The following is a 15,649-nucleotide window of genomic DNA, read 5'->3' as shown; positions in this document are numbered from 1 at the left end:
GTCTGTTTCCTTATGTATAGGGAGAATATTAGTATTAAACTGACAGAGATGTTCAGTGAGCTGATGGTATTAATAACAGCATATATTTATTGAGCATTTACAATGTGCCAAGCACTATTCTTAGTGTTTTACATAGATCATGTGATTTAATCCTCCTGACAACCCTAAAATAACTGCTCTTTATAGCCCTACATTACAGATGAAGAAGTTAAAGCAAAAAGAGGTTCAGTTTAATTCAGTCGCTCAGTCGTGTCTGACTCTTTGCAACCCCATGGACTGCTGCATGCCAGGCTTCCCTGTCCTTCGCCAACTACCAGAGCTTGCTCAAACTCATGTCCACTGAGTTGGTGATGCCATCCGCCATCCAACCATCTCATTCTCTGTCATCCCGTTCTCTCCTGCCTTCATTTTTTCCCAGCATCAGGGTCTCTTCCAGTGAGTCAGTTCTTTGCATCAGGTGGCCAAAGTATTGGAGTTTCAGCTTCAGCATCAGTCCTTCCAATGAATATTCAGGAATTATTTCCTTTAGGATGGACTGGTTGGATCTCCTTGCTGTCCAAGGGACTCTCAAGAGTCTTCTGCAACACCACAGTTCAAAAGCATCAATTCTTCAGCGCTCAACTTTCTTTGTGGTCCAACTCTCACATCCGTACATGACTACTAGAAAAGCCACAGCTTTGACTAGATGGACCTTTGTTGGCAAAGTAATGTCTCTGCTTTTTAATGTGTTATTTAGGTTGGTCATAACTTTTTTTCCAAGGAGCAAGCGTCTTTTAATTTCATGACTGCAGTCATCACCTGCAATGATTTTGGAGCCCAAGAAAATAAAGTCTGTCACTGTTTCCACAGTTTCCCCATCTGTTTGCCATGAAGTGATGGGACCAGATGCTATGATTTCAGTTTTTTTGAATGTCGAGTTTTAAGCCAACTTTTTGACTCTCCTCTTTCACTTTCATCAAGAGACTCTTTAGTTCTTCTTCACTTTCTGCCATAAGGGTGGTGTCATCTGCATATCTGAGGTTATTGATATTTCTCCTAGCAATCTTGATTCCAGCTTGTTCTTCCTCCAGCCCAGCGTTTCTCATGATGTACTCTGCATATAAGTTAAATAAGCAGGGTGACAATATACAGCCTTCATGTACTCCTTTCCCAATTTGGAAAAGAGGTTGTATACCTAAAATTTCTAGTGCAGTGTTTGCAATTATAACACTTAATAAGTATTATCTCTCTCTCAGTCTGCTTCATTCCATGAGATTTTGTTAGGACCAAAATGGTGTAGTACAAGAATATCTTTTTTAAAATATGTATATATATAATGCATTAAATACATGTATGGTATGTTATGTAGATGTGGAATGAAATATATACAGACATCTTATGTTCATTAGTATGGCAGCTAGTTTCAGAAATATTATCATCGCAAGATATTGCGAATTGATATTGCGAATCACAACAAATTGTTGTGATTCTCTACCAACTCTTCAGTTCAGAGATTCTTGATGAGTAGAATATGTAACTAGCACTTTCCTGCAGGAGTTTCACTCTGCTCACAACAAATTGTTGTGATTGGACTTGAACTATCCTTGTGTGAATGCTCAGTCACTTGTTGTGTCTGACGCTTTGTGATTCTGTGGACTGTAGCCCACCAGGCTCCTCTGTCCATGGGATTTTCCAGGCAGGAATTCTGGGGTGGGTTGCCATGCCCTCTTCTAGGGAATCTTCCTGACCCAAGGGTTGAACCCACCTCTCTTACCTCTCCTGCATTGGCAGGCAGCTTCTTTACCACTAGCACCACCTGGGAAGTCCAAACTTGAACCGTACCATGGTGTGTTTATTAAAAAAAAAAAGAGCCGAAATTTCTTTCTTGGATATAAATGAAACTTAAAAGAATGTCCCATCTTTCCACTGAATGATACTACCTTAGTTATGCATTTAAGAAATGTATATAGTTGCAAAGCTAATTAGAAAAAGAAATGATTTAGGAGACCATAGCTTTTGTATATTACTTATGGAGGAAAGAATTTGAACCTAATTTGTAATATTATTTATATAATTTTGTTTACAAACCTCCAAATTTCATTTGGCTTAGGGTAATACAGTAAAATTAATCTGTATATTCTGAGGGTACATTGAGTGAGAAAGAAGGGAGTTAAGAGAGAGGCTTAAAATAAAATGGGGTAGTGTCTTTCAGAGAAAGCCATCACTTTTCTTTTGTTTAAATAAAAAATTTTCACTTCTCTAGGAATCTCAAACCAATGGGGTCTATGAATGGTAGAAATTCAAAATAATTTATTAAGCACCCTAAACAGTGATATCTATGACTGTGTTTTCTGTTGTAGACCCCAGCTAGTGGATGCTGTCACCTCTGCTCAGACACCAGACTCATTAGATGCCATTTTGGACTTTCTGGATTTCAAAAGCACCGAGAGCGTTATCCTCCAGGAAAGGTTTCTCTATGCCTGTGCATTTGCCTCACATCCCGATGAAGAACTCCTGAGAGCCCTCATTGTAAGTCAGATGGACACTGCCAAAATTAAAGCTCTCATCTGATCTTCGGAATCTAAGCAGTAATTAAAAGTTGCCAGCATCAGAATAAAGGTTGAAACTACAGCCTTCTGATTATTCATATTCAAATTCTGTTAGACTGTTTTCTTTCCATTAATCATTAATTGTACAGTAGATTATTTCACAAAGTAGAACATTTCACATAGTGTCTTCTTTGCAATTCCTCTAGATAACTTAAGCTATGTTTTATGGAAATTTAAAGATTATATTCACCTATCATGTAATGTGACATAGGACAGAATTTTAATTTCAATCTTGGTTATGCTTCACAATTTGACTTTAAAAGATTTATTTTGACTTCAAAAATCTTCATGCTATTTAATGTACAGTATATTGTATAACATATAATCATTATATTTTATGCATTGGGTTGGCCAAAAAGTTCCTTTGGGATTTTCAATACATTATTATTGAAAAACCCTAATGAACCGTTTCACCAACCTAATACATATAATTCTTCTGATGCTGAAAAATTATATTGGAAGCAAAAGCTACAGTTCTCTTGGACCCTAAGTTTAAAAAACAGAAAGTGCACTTATTCACTTGTGATTTAGGGGAATAACTCATAATCTTTTTGGAAAATGGGCTTGTTTGAAAATTTAATAGCATCAGTGAAGCCCCTCATTACCCACACATACGATTTTACAGACCATTTTTTGGATTCACTGATGCAGTGAATATAATCCATAAACCTCTCAGGAATTCACAGATCTATGTTAAAAATACCTAGAAAGACTCTACCAACTCTTCAGTTCAAAGCTAGATAGTGAATTTATGTGTCCCCAAAGCCAAATTCAGAGTTTGCAATCTAGAAATATGGAAACAGTGTCTTTAGGCTTTGGCTACTTTGTTTCTTACTGAAAAATATGCCATGGAAATGTTAAAGTGTTTTGGTAATCTATTTTATCCCTGTTTGGCTAATAGAGTAAGTTCAAAGGTTCCTTTGGAAGCAATGACATCAGAGAATCCGTTATGATCATCATCGGGGCCCTTGTCAGGAAGCTGTGTCAGAACGAAGGCTGCAAACTGAAAGTAAGTGCAAATCCAATCTCAGCCACTGCATATATAGCTCCAAACCATCCTACTTAACACTCACATGCTGTCCCCAACTGGTATTTGTAATTCCCCTCACCCTACTCTATTTTCATTACTTGCATGGCAATTATTGCTGTTGAACATACTTTATAATTCAGTTATTTATTACATGGATTATTTATTCTGTCTCCCACTGAAATATAAGTTCACTGCAGAAATGGATCTCTGTTTATTCCACACCAACTGCTTAAAATGGTGCCTGGTACATAGGTAATATTCAATAAATGCTTGCTGAAAGTGAATAGTCCAAGAATCCCCCATAAAGATATATTTATTGAGTACCCACTATGTACTGTACTCAACTTTGAATGATGTATATATGTATATATGGTAAAGTTCTTGTTCTTTGATATTAGATTCTAGGGCTACCTCCTAGAGCAGACTATTTTCTATAGTAAGTATGGTTTGCAGTTTTGAGTTTTTATGGTAGAAATTTAATTACTTCTAACTACTTTAGAACTTTATATTTTATTTTTAATTTCATTTCCTCAAAGCTTCTCCACTTGCCTGAGTAGACTATCAGTTTTAACATCTTTCTCATTAAACTATGACAAAACACTAAATTTTAAGCACAACTAAATATGGAAAAAAAAATATATGGAATATCTAAATGAATTAATATCCAACACAACTCATCTTTCTGTAAGGCAAATAGGTTAAAGATGTTAAATATATACAAATATAGTCTTTTTTCCATCCGTGTTTATTATATAATCAGCTTTTAGTCAGCATTTTACTTCTATTTCTGTTTCCTACTAATATTTGTTTTTGCTTACTTTTTTTTTTTTTTTTTAAAAATAGAACTACTTTAATTCTACTTCTGGGCATATATCCAAAGGAAACAAAACCTCTAACTTGAAAAAATATATTGTTTTTGCTTACATTTTTATCTCACTGCATCCTAATTTCTTTTCTCCACCAAATTTATATTTGGAAAAAAATTCAGACCTATGGAAAAGTTGTGAGAATAGCACAATTCCATGAATATTTGTATACCTGATTCATCTAGATTTGACCATTGTTACTATATTGTCCTATTTGCATTATCTTATTTCATTTTATATTATTTTGGTTGAACCCTTTGAGAGTAAGATGCATACATCTGACATTTTACCCCTAAAATCTTTTACTTCTCATTACTTGAAGGCCATTGCATCTAGGCTCTTACAATGGACAAGATACATGTATTTATATTTATTAAATTATGAGTTCATACTGCTACCTCTAATTCTAACCCAGTTCTACAGGGTTCTTTCTCTCCTTCCATTAATCCATAATTATATCTTCCTTCTCCCACAGTGAGAAACTTAGTTCTCAAGAACATCGATACTGATTCATTTGCTCAATCCTAAAAGGTGCACTTGTACAATAGCTTTGGAATTGTACATGAATATCACTACAAAAAACAAAATATCTTTAGTAAAGTTCAAGACTTCACAATCTTTTTGTCTTTAGAATATATTACACTAAAGGCATACAATCAGAGTACTATGCTCAAACATTACTTGGATTAATTCTTTTTTATTCTCTTTTGTTTAGTTATGTTATTAATCTGATATTTATTCATGTTCATTAGATTTTGTTTGAATTCAATTTTAGCATCCTTTCATCCTTGTTGACTTCATTTTATTTCTTGAATATATGGAATAGGAACATGATTTGAAAGTCAAAACTTGATTTTAAAAATATTCTCAAAGAGGTCTCATTCCCTTTCCTACCCTTCCACCCATTCTTACCTACTTTTTCTATGTAAGCAGTATCATTAGTTTTGGGTTCTCTTTCCAGTTTCTTTTTGCAACAGTAAGTAGGTGTACACACACATTCTTATTCCTTTTTTCTTACACAAACTATAAACTTCTATATACGTTCTCTTGTATCTTATTTTCTCCACTTAACATATTCTGGAAATCAGCACACACTGGTTCACAGAGAGCTTTCTCCTTCATTTTACAGCTGCCTAGTACTCCATTGTGTGTTAAACTGAGGCACCAGTTTATTCTCCCATGTAAGGTCATTAGGTGATGTCCACTGTTTTTACTCTTACAAATAATATTTAAATGGATAATCTTGGGCACATTTTCTCTTATTTTTGGAACTATAGCTTCAGGGCTAGGGTACTGGATCAAAATGCCTATCTGTTAGCTTTTGCCAAATTATCTTCCATGGGAATTGTAACATTATAGGCTCCCACTAGGATGCCTATTTCCCAGTAGGCTCAATAACAATGTATGTTATCAAACTTTTGGGTTTTTAGAGATCAGTCTGATAGTTGAGAAATAGCACTTCTTTATTACATTTGAACTTTAGCATCTTCATTCTATTTGAGAGTTTTTTGTGTCTTCACTACCCCCCATCTCTCCCAATGTGTGTGTGTGTGTGTGTGTGTACCTGAAGCCTACAGATGACACTGAAGCCCCTAAAACACACCTAGTAACAAAGGTAAAATAGAGCCTATTTCTAATTTACTTTTCCATTAACTTACTAGTTAATAGTTTCTAGGCCAGAAAACAAAAGACCTCGCCTGGTTAAAGAATATGTTTGCAAAGTACCTGCTACACAGAAGGCATTCAAGAAAGGTTTTTTGAACAGTATGTCAGCATTAATGAAATTTGGAATTGAGTGGAAATGAGCACTCTTTAAACATTTAGAACAAGATCTTACAGTTGAGTCCTAGGTGCTTTCATGATAGTTATTACAAAAGAAAAGGTGATTGCCACCAGTTAGGCATCTTCTAACCATTATTTTAGAATTTCAATGAATGAGTAATTCTAGGAATAATCGACCACAAGGGAATTTTTAAAATGACTTTATACATTCAGGGTGTGTTCAAAAGTAAATATGCCCGTTGTTAATTATACTCATTGCTTCTTGCAGATGTGTTAATGTACGTATTTAAAAAATAACAACAATACCTTTATCAAGCTTTACTTTTTCATTTTCATTGCATGCCTCAGTCAAGCAACTAGTGCAAAAAGTTGTAAAACTTTAACCTGTTGTCTTGGACACAAGAGTGAAGCTGATCTTACCCAAGCTTTGTTTCATGTATGGTTACACATATGTCTAATGTAGAATGTGTTCTTTTAGGGAGTGATAGAAGCCAAGAAGTTAATTTTGGGAGGACTTGAAAAAGCAGAGAAAAAAGAGGACATCATGATGTACCTGCTGGCTCTGAAGAATGCCCGGCTTCCAGAAGGCATCCCGCTCCTTCTGAAGTACACAGAGACCGGAGAAGGGCCCATCAGCCACCTCGCTGCCACCACACTCCAGAGATATGATGTCCCTTTCATAACTGATGAGGTAAGTTCTCCAAGAATATTTGCAACCTTCATAAAAGGAAAAAAAAAAGCATGCATAATCACAAGTCAAATGCAAACTTCTCTGAAGTCACCCTATTTTCCCTCCCAAACTAAGAATCTCTTTTTTCCTGTTTAGAAATAACTTCAATTGGGTTTAAGGCTGTTCTGAAGTAGCCTCACATTCTGAGTAGATAATGTCCTATATCCTGAAGCATAAATACTGAAGCACCTTCTCTTACTTTAAGAAACAAATTCTTTTCCAAAATATCTTTGTTTCCCTAGTGGCTCAGACGGTAAAGAATCTGCCTGCAATGCAGGAGACCCAGGTTCGGTCCCTGCGTGGGGAAGATCCCCCTGGAGAAGGAAATGGCTACCCACTCCAGTATTCTTGGCTGGGAAATCTCACAGACAGAGGAACCTGATGGGCTACCATCCATGGGGTTGCAGAATCAGACATGACTGAGCAATTAACACAGACACACACACACACACACCCCCCACAAGTTTTAAGATGCTCTTAAATTGTTTGACATGGGAATTACCTGGCTTAAGTGTGACCATTCAGGAAGCCATCCAAATTAAAATTTTTTTAGGACAGAGAATGTTTACAAAGTATAAGATAAACTGCCTGCTGAAACTGATGTTCTAAGTTTGCAGCTACGTTTTCTATCAAAGTTGATAGGCTGTGAAGTGTGATAATTAGAGTTTTTGAGACAGACAGACTTAGAGACAGATTCTTTAGACGCTAGCGCAGTCTCTTCTTAGTTGTTTTTGTTTTGATGAGTTTCTTAACTCCTATAGACCTGAGAACAAGGTCAACATTTGAGAGAGAGAACAAGGCAGAGGGGAATAGAATTGAAAGAAATATTTATAAATACCTAGTATAGAACCCCAAACATCACCTATTATTAGGTGATGCTAGTGACTAATAAATTAGTTGTTGCCACAGAATGTAATTATTTTGATGAATTTTCTTCAGTATTAACATTTTGTTAAAAAAAAAAAAAGAAAAAAGAAAATCCTCTAATATAACCTATGGACTTTGGGTGATAATGATGTATCAGTATAGGTTCATCAAGTGTAATACACGTACCACTGAGATGCAGGATGTTGATAGAGGGGAGGTTGTGTGGGAGGGGGAGTGGGAAGGGATGGAGATCAGGAGGTATATAGGAATGCTATACTTGCAGCTCAATTTTTCTGTGAACCTAAGATTTCTCTAAAAAATAGTCTATTAATTTTAAAAAGATGGAAAATTCTGAGGCACTTCATTGTGAGGAATATAGGTTCATATAGCCATCTCTCTATAGAGGCCCTTTGCCTCGTAGCAGTAGTACCTTTGAAAAATCTGTGTTTGTTAGGTAATACTATGATACGCTGCATAACAATCAAGACTCAAAAATCTGTTTCTCACATATCAGCTTCTCATCCATGCTATGGCTAATCCACGCTAAGGGAAAATGTGGCCATGAACTCACTATAGTAGTAGACGAAAGAGAGGGATAAGATATATCAGCTCTTAACTGCCTCAGCCCAGAAGTCACCCGCAGAATTTCTGCTTACGGTCTGTTAGCCAGAACTAGGGCCCCATCCTAAATGCAAAGAAATGTGGGAAATACAGAGGCATGTGTCTATTTTTATGAGCATGAACTATTCCTTCCATGGTATCAATTCATGAAAGGAGATGTGCGCTAACCAAGCTTGAACATCTTGTGTACAGGTAAAGAAGACTATGAACAGGATATACCACCAGAATCGTAAAATACATGAAAAAACTGTGCGCACTACTGCAGCTGCCATCATTTTAAAAAACAATCCATCCTACATGGAAGTAAAAAACATCCTGCTCTCTATTGGGGAACTTCCCAAAGAAATGAATAAGTACATGCTCTCCATTGTCCAAGACATCCTACGTTTTGAAATGCCTGCAAGGTAGGGGACAGCGCCCCTTTCTCTGCTTCTCCGAGCTTGTTTGTATAATGATATGATACACGTGTGGCTAATAATAATGGTGTGGTCTTTATGATGGGTTATGTTGTTGTGTAAAACCATAGAGTTTGCCAAATTTCCCGTAAGAGAAGTATTTAGCAGGCCAGATTAAACTTCGCTTTGGCACTATGATTTGGAACTCTGGATATGGTTCTTTTTTTCACTCTAGGTCTCCTGTTTGGTCTGGTAATATCATATTGCCAAATGTTAGTAGTGTTTTAAAATCCAACTACATTTTCAGTAGGACTGAACTCTTCTCTCGACCTGACTTCATCCTTGGAGCAAAGCAGAAGAGAGCTAATCACTCACTCACATGCAGTCCCTGTGAATATTTGAGAATTGCTCTTTACCTTTTCTTCTCCAGGCTAAAATCATATCACCTAGTGATACTGGGGTGAACCCTGTAAGGCAACATTCTTCTTCTTCCTCTCAATAATGTTCTACATCAGACCTCGGTACAGATTTCTTTGGTGGATTATCTTAATTTCTTTTTTGCTGTGCTGTTTAAATATTATTATTACTGATGCAATTAATGTTAAGTAGTCAGGAATATCTCAACACTAATTAGATAAGTAAATAAGATAAAGAAAAAAAACAAGCGTGAAAGTCTCTTGGTCGTGTCCAACTCTTTGGGACCCCATGTACTATACAGTCCATGGAATTCTCCAGGCCAGAATACTGGAGTGGGTAACCTTTCCCTTCTTCAAGAGATCTTCCCAACCCAGGGATGTGAACCCAGGTCTCCCACGTTGCAGGCAGATTCTTTACCAGCTGAGCTACAGGGAAGCCCAAGAATACTGAAGTCCATAGCTTATCCCTTAGAGGGGTAAGACTTACTTAGAAAGAGGCTCTCGGGTTTCCCAGGGGGCGCTAGTGGTAAAGAACCTGCCTGCCAATGCAGGAGATGAAAGAGACGTGGTTTCAATCCCTGGATTGGGAAAATTCCCTGGAGAAGGGCATGGCAACCCACTCCAGTGTTCTCGCCTGGAGAATTCCTTGGATAGAGGAGCCTGGTGTGCTATAGTCCATAGGGTTTCAAAGAGTCAGACACGACTGAAGTAACTTAGCATGCACATTGCATTTTATTGAGATGTTTCTTTTCTTTTTTTCCCCTTTTTTATGGCCATGCTGAGTGGTTTGTGAGATCTTAGTTTCCTGACCAGGGATCGAACCTGTGTCCCTTATGGTGGAAGCTCGTGGAGTCCTAACTGTGGCACCACCAGAGAAGTCCCTTGTGAAATGTCCCTTTAATTGAACATTAGACAACACTAGGCGGTATAGGAAAACGTTTAAAGAAAGATTAGGCAGCCTCCCCAGTTTGGTACAATTTTCCTTAGAAGTATATACTATTTGACACTAGAACCACAATGATTCAAAGAACGTGTTGTTTTCCACTTCTGAGTTGTGTCCATCACTCAGCTTCAACCATCTAGTATCTGGGTATCCTCACCTTGCTGCCTAAACTTGCAAACTAAACTTCAGATATCTGAGGAATGAAGGGGAAAACCCTCATCCTGGTGCTGGCACTCCAGCTGGCACCTCCCTAGTCTTGGAGTGGCATGAGGAAAATTTGGCCCCTTCTTTTTTCCACTGAGGATTTGGGTTCCTTCCAAATCTGACTTGGGAAACAGCCATCACAATGCAGCTTTTTCCTTTTTTTGTGTTACAGCAAAATGGTCCGTCGAGTTCTGAAGGAAATGGTCGCTCATAACTATGATCGTTTCTCCAAGAGTGGCTCCTCCTCTGCATATACTGGCTACGTAGAACGTACGTAACCCAGAAAGCGGTTCTCCCTCCCTGCCCCACGCCCTCTTGGTGTTGCTGTGACTGTTGTTAAATTCGGGGATTTTATTTTGTTGGTGTCATTAGGGACTTCCCATTCGGCATCTACTTACAGCCTTGACATTCTTTACTCTGGTTCTGGCATTCTAAGGAGAAGTAACCTGAACATCTTTCAGTACATTGAGAAAACTCCTCTTCATGGTATCCAGGTATCTCATTTTTCATTAATTTTGCTTATTTGACTATGTAAGCAGTTAGTGTGAAGTAGGATAAAATATATATTAATGACAACACTATAGAATGTGTAAATTAATCATGGATCTATCATGTCACCCTGATTCCATCATCTGCAAGAGGCTGTGTGGTTTATGGTCCCAAAGAGTTTCAAATATGCAAGCATCCATATTTTTTCAAAGGTACACATGTTCACAAAATTGAAGTCATGCCAGTATTTCTCACAGATGTTTTGTAAAAATATTTTATTTTTACTCATAGATGTATTCCTTGGAGCTCCAGATATTTAATTCTAGAATGTGTTTCCTTCTCTTGGTGTTTCTATGGAGAGATTGATTCCTCATAATGAAAGCTCTCATAATAGAATATGGTTCTCCAAAGAATCAATCTAATTTTTCCAATACTTCTAAGACAGAAAAGAATAAAGTGTAGGCATTTGACAACTGGCTGACTTCCATCCCTTTAGTTTTGCCCCAAATTTGGCGACAATCTTGAAAGGCTTCCTAACTTCAAAGTATACTCTCTTTTTAGTTTTTATGCATATCAAAACTATAACCTTCTAAATAAGCTCATTTTATCTTTAGAAATGATCCAGTGTTCCATAAACTTGAGTTCTTATCAATATTGTGTTACTACACTGTTTGACAGGACTCTAGTCAGAAACCATGCCTCTGTCCTGAGGAATCACCATCTGTTTTCTGATATGCGCTCTGAAATGCCAGACGCCCTTGGCTAGGGCCCTGGGTGTGGAGTACCGAGAATATGTAGGATTCCTGTGTGTGGTAGAGCTCAGGATGTGAGCCTGCTCTCGATGTTCAACATCTCTTCTTTTACTGGAAAAGGTTTTATGTGGAAGAGGGTGAGTCATGGCTTAGAGAGTTGCACACCCTCTCATAGCACAGACTTGGGCCAACTGTGCCAACCTCTCTCCACCTCATTTTTAGAGGCTCCCCAAGACAGGAAATCCACTATGTATGACAATTCTGCAGAGGCTGTGTCTCTAGGATGATGCCATTAAATGGAAAGTTCATGGTCTTTGCAGTCAGACAGAAGAAGTTTGAGACCTATCTCTACCATCTGAGTTTTTTTTTCAGGCTCATCAACAAAATGGATACAATCACATGTACCTCCAAGTGTGGCTGTGAGAATTAATTGAAGAAAACAAACTCATATTCACGCACAGAGCTATTTTTGTTTTATTTTTTGCCTATTTTTTTGCAGCTTCAGGCAACTTTTGGAACCCCAGGAAAGTTGTAGGTGTAGCTCATCCTCTCATACATAACAGGCAGGGAACTAATGTCATGAACGCTATATCCGTTTTCCGTAGGTGGTCATTGAAGCCCAAGGACTGGAGGCATTAATTGCAGCCACTCCTGATGAGGGGGAAGAGAACCTTGACTCCTATGCTGGCTTGTCAGCTCTCCTCTTTGATGTTCAGCTCAGACCTGTCACTTTTTTCAACGGATACAGTGATTTGATGTCTAAAATGCTGTCAGCCTCTAGCGACCCTATGAGTGTGGTGAAAGGACTTCTTCTGCTAATAGATCATTCCCAGGTAATTCAGTCTGCACGTGAATATTGAATATACTAGTCACACTTTATACACATGGAGGATACAAGATAAAGTTCCACTCACCTTGGGGCTCACATTCTAAGCATTCGACCCTCTTGGCATTATTGCCCTTTCTCCTTCCCTACAGGAAAATGGGTTTTATTTTGCCTATGTTATCTGATTAAGACATCTTCTCACTGTTGAGGCAAAAGAGGAACTACTCAACATGAGTATAATATAATGTCATTTATATCTCAGTAAAACTAAAAGTGGGGGAAGGAAACTGATGTGACCAGAAAAAAGAAACTATGGAGAAAATAACTTAGGATTCAACAGAGGAGTGATGGCCTTATTTCTTTCATTTGGCTTTCTTGGGTACTTAGATGATATTTTTTCCTGAACACAAGCTCTGAACTGCAAGGCTTCATAAGTTACTGATGACATTTAACATGACGACAGTGGTAAAGATTCAGGTAGTGCATCATCCCTGCCATATCAGTAGAGGCACAAGCAATCACAGACACCAACCACATGTTTAATGGACACTCTTTGCCCCACATTCTCATGTTCATAGAACCTTACAAAGGTCCATTCATTGTTAAAGAATAAGAGAACTTTCATTCACTTGACCTGCATTCTTCAGAATAGTTTTCAATTTTCTTCACTCATAAATCTTACATTACTGTACTAAGATATGACAATAGTATATTCTGTGTGGTAAGATTTAGGTGACCAGGTTACTGTAGGGTGTGAGTGATCTGCCTCATGGAATTTTCTCAGAAACAGAAGAGGGTTAATCGGAGTAACCTTTGAGTTTGAGTGTGTTTGATGCTTAATTTTTTTTTTTCTTTAATGACGACATTTCCTGCCTTACTAAGCATAGCAATATAAAAGTGGAATATTTGCCAAAAAAGAGGATCTTATGAAAAATCCTTAAAGTGATTACTTGCACTCTAGCTTGTATTTTTGATGTTGAAGATGTATGAGGAGATTGGATTAAAATGTACAGACTATAGAACTTTCTGAGGAAGTTTGCTTTTGTGGTTTATTCAGAAGTAATAGCCTAGGTTTGACTTTTGCCTCCACTAGTTACCTTCTGGAATGGGCAAATGTAACTCAGATAACCATTATATCTACTACTGTGGGCAAGAATCCCTTAGAAGATATGGAGTAGCCATCATAGTCAACAAAAGAGTCCAAAATGCAGTACTTGGATGCAGTCTCAAAAACAACAGAATGATCTCTGTTCATTTCCAAGGCAAACCATTCAATATCACAGTAATCCAAGTCTATGCCCCAACCAGTACTGCTGAAGAAGCTGAAGTTGAATGGGTCTATGAAGACCTACAAGACCTTTTAGAACTAACACCCAAAAAAGAGGTCCTTTTCATTATATGGGGCTGGAATGCAAAACTAGGAAGTCAAGAAATACCTGAAGTAACAGGCAAATTTGGCCTTGGAGTGCAGAAAGAAGCAGGGCAAAGGCTAATAGAGTTTTGCCAAGAGAACGCACTGGTCATAGCAAACACCCTCTTCTAACAACACAAGAGAAGACTCTATACATGGACATCACCAGATGGTCAACACCGAAATCAGATTGATTATATTCTTTGCAGCCAAAGATGGAGAAGCTCTATACAGTCAGCAAAAACAAGACTGGGAGTGGACTGTGGCTCAGATCATGAACTCCTTATTGCCAAATTCATACTTAAATTGAAGAAAATAGGGAAAACCACTAGATCATTCAGGTATGACCTAAATCAAATCCCTTATGATTATACAGTGAAAGTGAGAAATAGATTCAAGGGATTAGATCTGATAGAGTACCTGAAGAATTATGGATGGAGATTTGTGAAATTGTACAGAAGGCAGTGATCAAGACCATCCCCAAGAAAAAGAAATGCAAAAAGACAAAATGGTTGTCTGAGGATGCCTTATAAATGGCTGTGAAAAGAAGAGAAGTGAAAGGCAAAGGAGAAAAGGAAAGATATTCCCATTTGAATGCAGAGTTCCAAAGAACAGCAAGGAGAGATAATAAAGACTTCCTCAGCAATCAGTGCAAAGAAATAGAGGAAAACAATAGAATGGGAAAGACTAGAGATCTCTTCAAGAAAATCAGAGATACCAAGGGAACACTTCATGCGAAGATGGGCACAATAAAGGACAGAAATAGTATGGACCTAACAGAAGCAGAAGATATTGAGAAGAAGTGGCAAGAATACACAGAAGAACTATACAAAAAAGATCTTCGTGACCCAGATAATCACGATGGTGTGATCACTCACCTACAGCCAGACATCCTGGAATGTGAAGTCAAGTGAGCCTTTGGAAGCATCACTACGAACAAAGCTAATAGAGGTGATGGAATTCCAGCTGAGCTATTTCAAATTCTAAAAGATGATGCTGTGAAAGTGCTGCACTCAATATGCTGGCAAATTTGGACAACTCAGCAGTGGCCACAGGACTGGAAAAGTTCAGTTTTCATTCCAACCCCTAAGAAAGGCAATGCCAAAGAATGCTCAAACTACTGCACAATTGCACTCATCTCACACGCTAGCAAAGTAATGCTCAAAATTCTTCAAGCCAGGCTTCAACAGTATGTGAACTATGAACTTCCAGATGTTCATGCTGGTTTTAAAAAAGGCAGAGGAACCAGAGATCAAATTGCCACCATCCGCTGGATCATCAAAAAAAGCAAGAGAATTCCAGAAAAACATCTACTTATGCTTTATTGACTATGCCAAAGCCTTTGACTGTGTGGATCACAATAAACTGTGGAAAATTCTGAAAGAGATGGGAATACCAGACCACCTGACCTGCCCCGTGAGAAATCTGTGTGCAGGTCAAGAAGCAACAGTTAGAACTGGACATGGAACAACAGACTGGTTCTATATAGGGAAAGGAGTATGTCAAGGTTGTATATTGTCACCCTGCTCATTTAACTTATATGCAGAGTACATCATGAGAAATGCTGGGCTGGAGGAAGCACAAGCTGGAACCAAGATTGCCAGGAGAAATATCAATTACCCAGATATGCAGATGACGCCACCCTTATGGCAGACAGCGAAGAAGAAGTAAAGAGCCTCTTGATGAAAGTGAAAGAAGAGAGTGAAAAAGTTGGCTTAAAACTCAACAT

The 15,649-nt window shown here is 37.9% G+C and overlaps 1 protein-coding gene across 1 annotated transcript in view; it reads left to right on the top strand.

The window, feature by feature from the left end:
- The window catches only part of MTTP (microsomal triglyceride transfer protein), a 54,916-nt gene that overhangs the window by 26,831 nt on the left and 12,436 nt on the right, over nt 1-15,649 (top strand). The window contains exons 9-15 of the mRNA XM_061164348.1: nt 2,340-2,508; nt 3,490-3,597; nt 6,745-6,957; nt 8,677-8,888; nt 10,615-10,712; nt 10,815-10,936; nt 12,289-12,516. Of these exons, the coding sequence (XP_061020331.1) occupies nt 2,340-2,508; nt 3,490-3,597; nt 6,745-6,957; nt 8,677-8,888; nt 10,615-10,712; nt 10,815-10,936; nt 12,289-12,516 (1,150 nt within the window). The remainder of the gene's footprint in view (nt 1-2,339; nt 2,509-3,489; nt 3,598-6,744; nt 6,958-8,676; nt 8,889-10,614; nt 10,713-10,814; nt 10,937-12,288; nt 12,517-15,649) is intronic.

The sequence above is a fragment of the Dama dama genome, chromosome 17 (genome assembly GCF_033118175.1).
Source record: "Dama dama isolate Ldn47 chromosome 17, ASM3311817v1, whole genome shotgun sequence".
NCBI lineage: Eukaryota > Metazoa > Chordata > Mammalia > Artiodactyla > Cervidae > Dama > Dama dama.
This window is presented reverse-complemented; position numbering and strand designations above follow the sequence as displayed.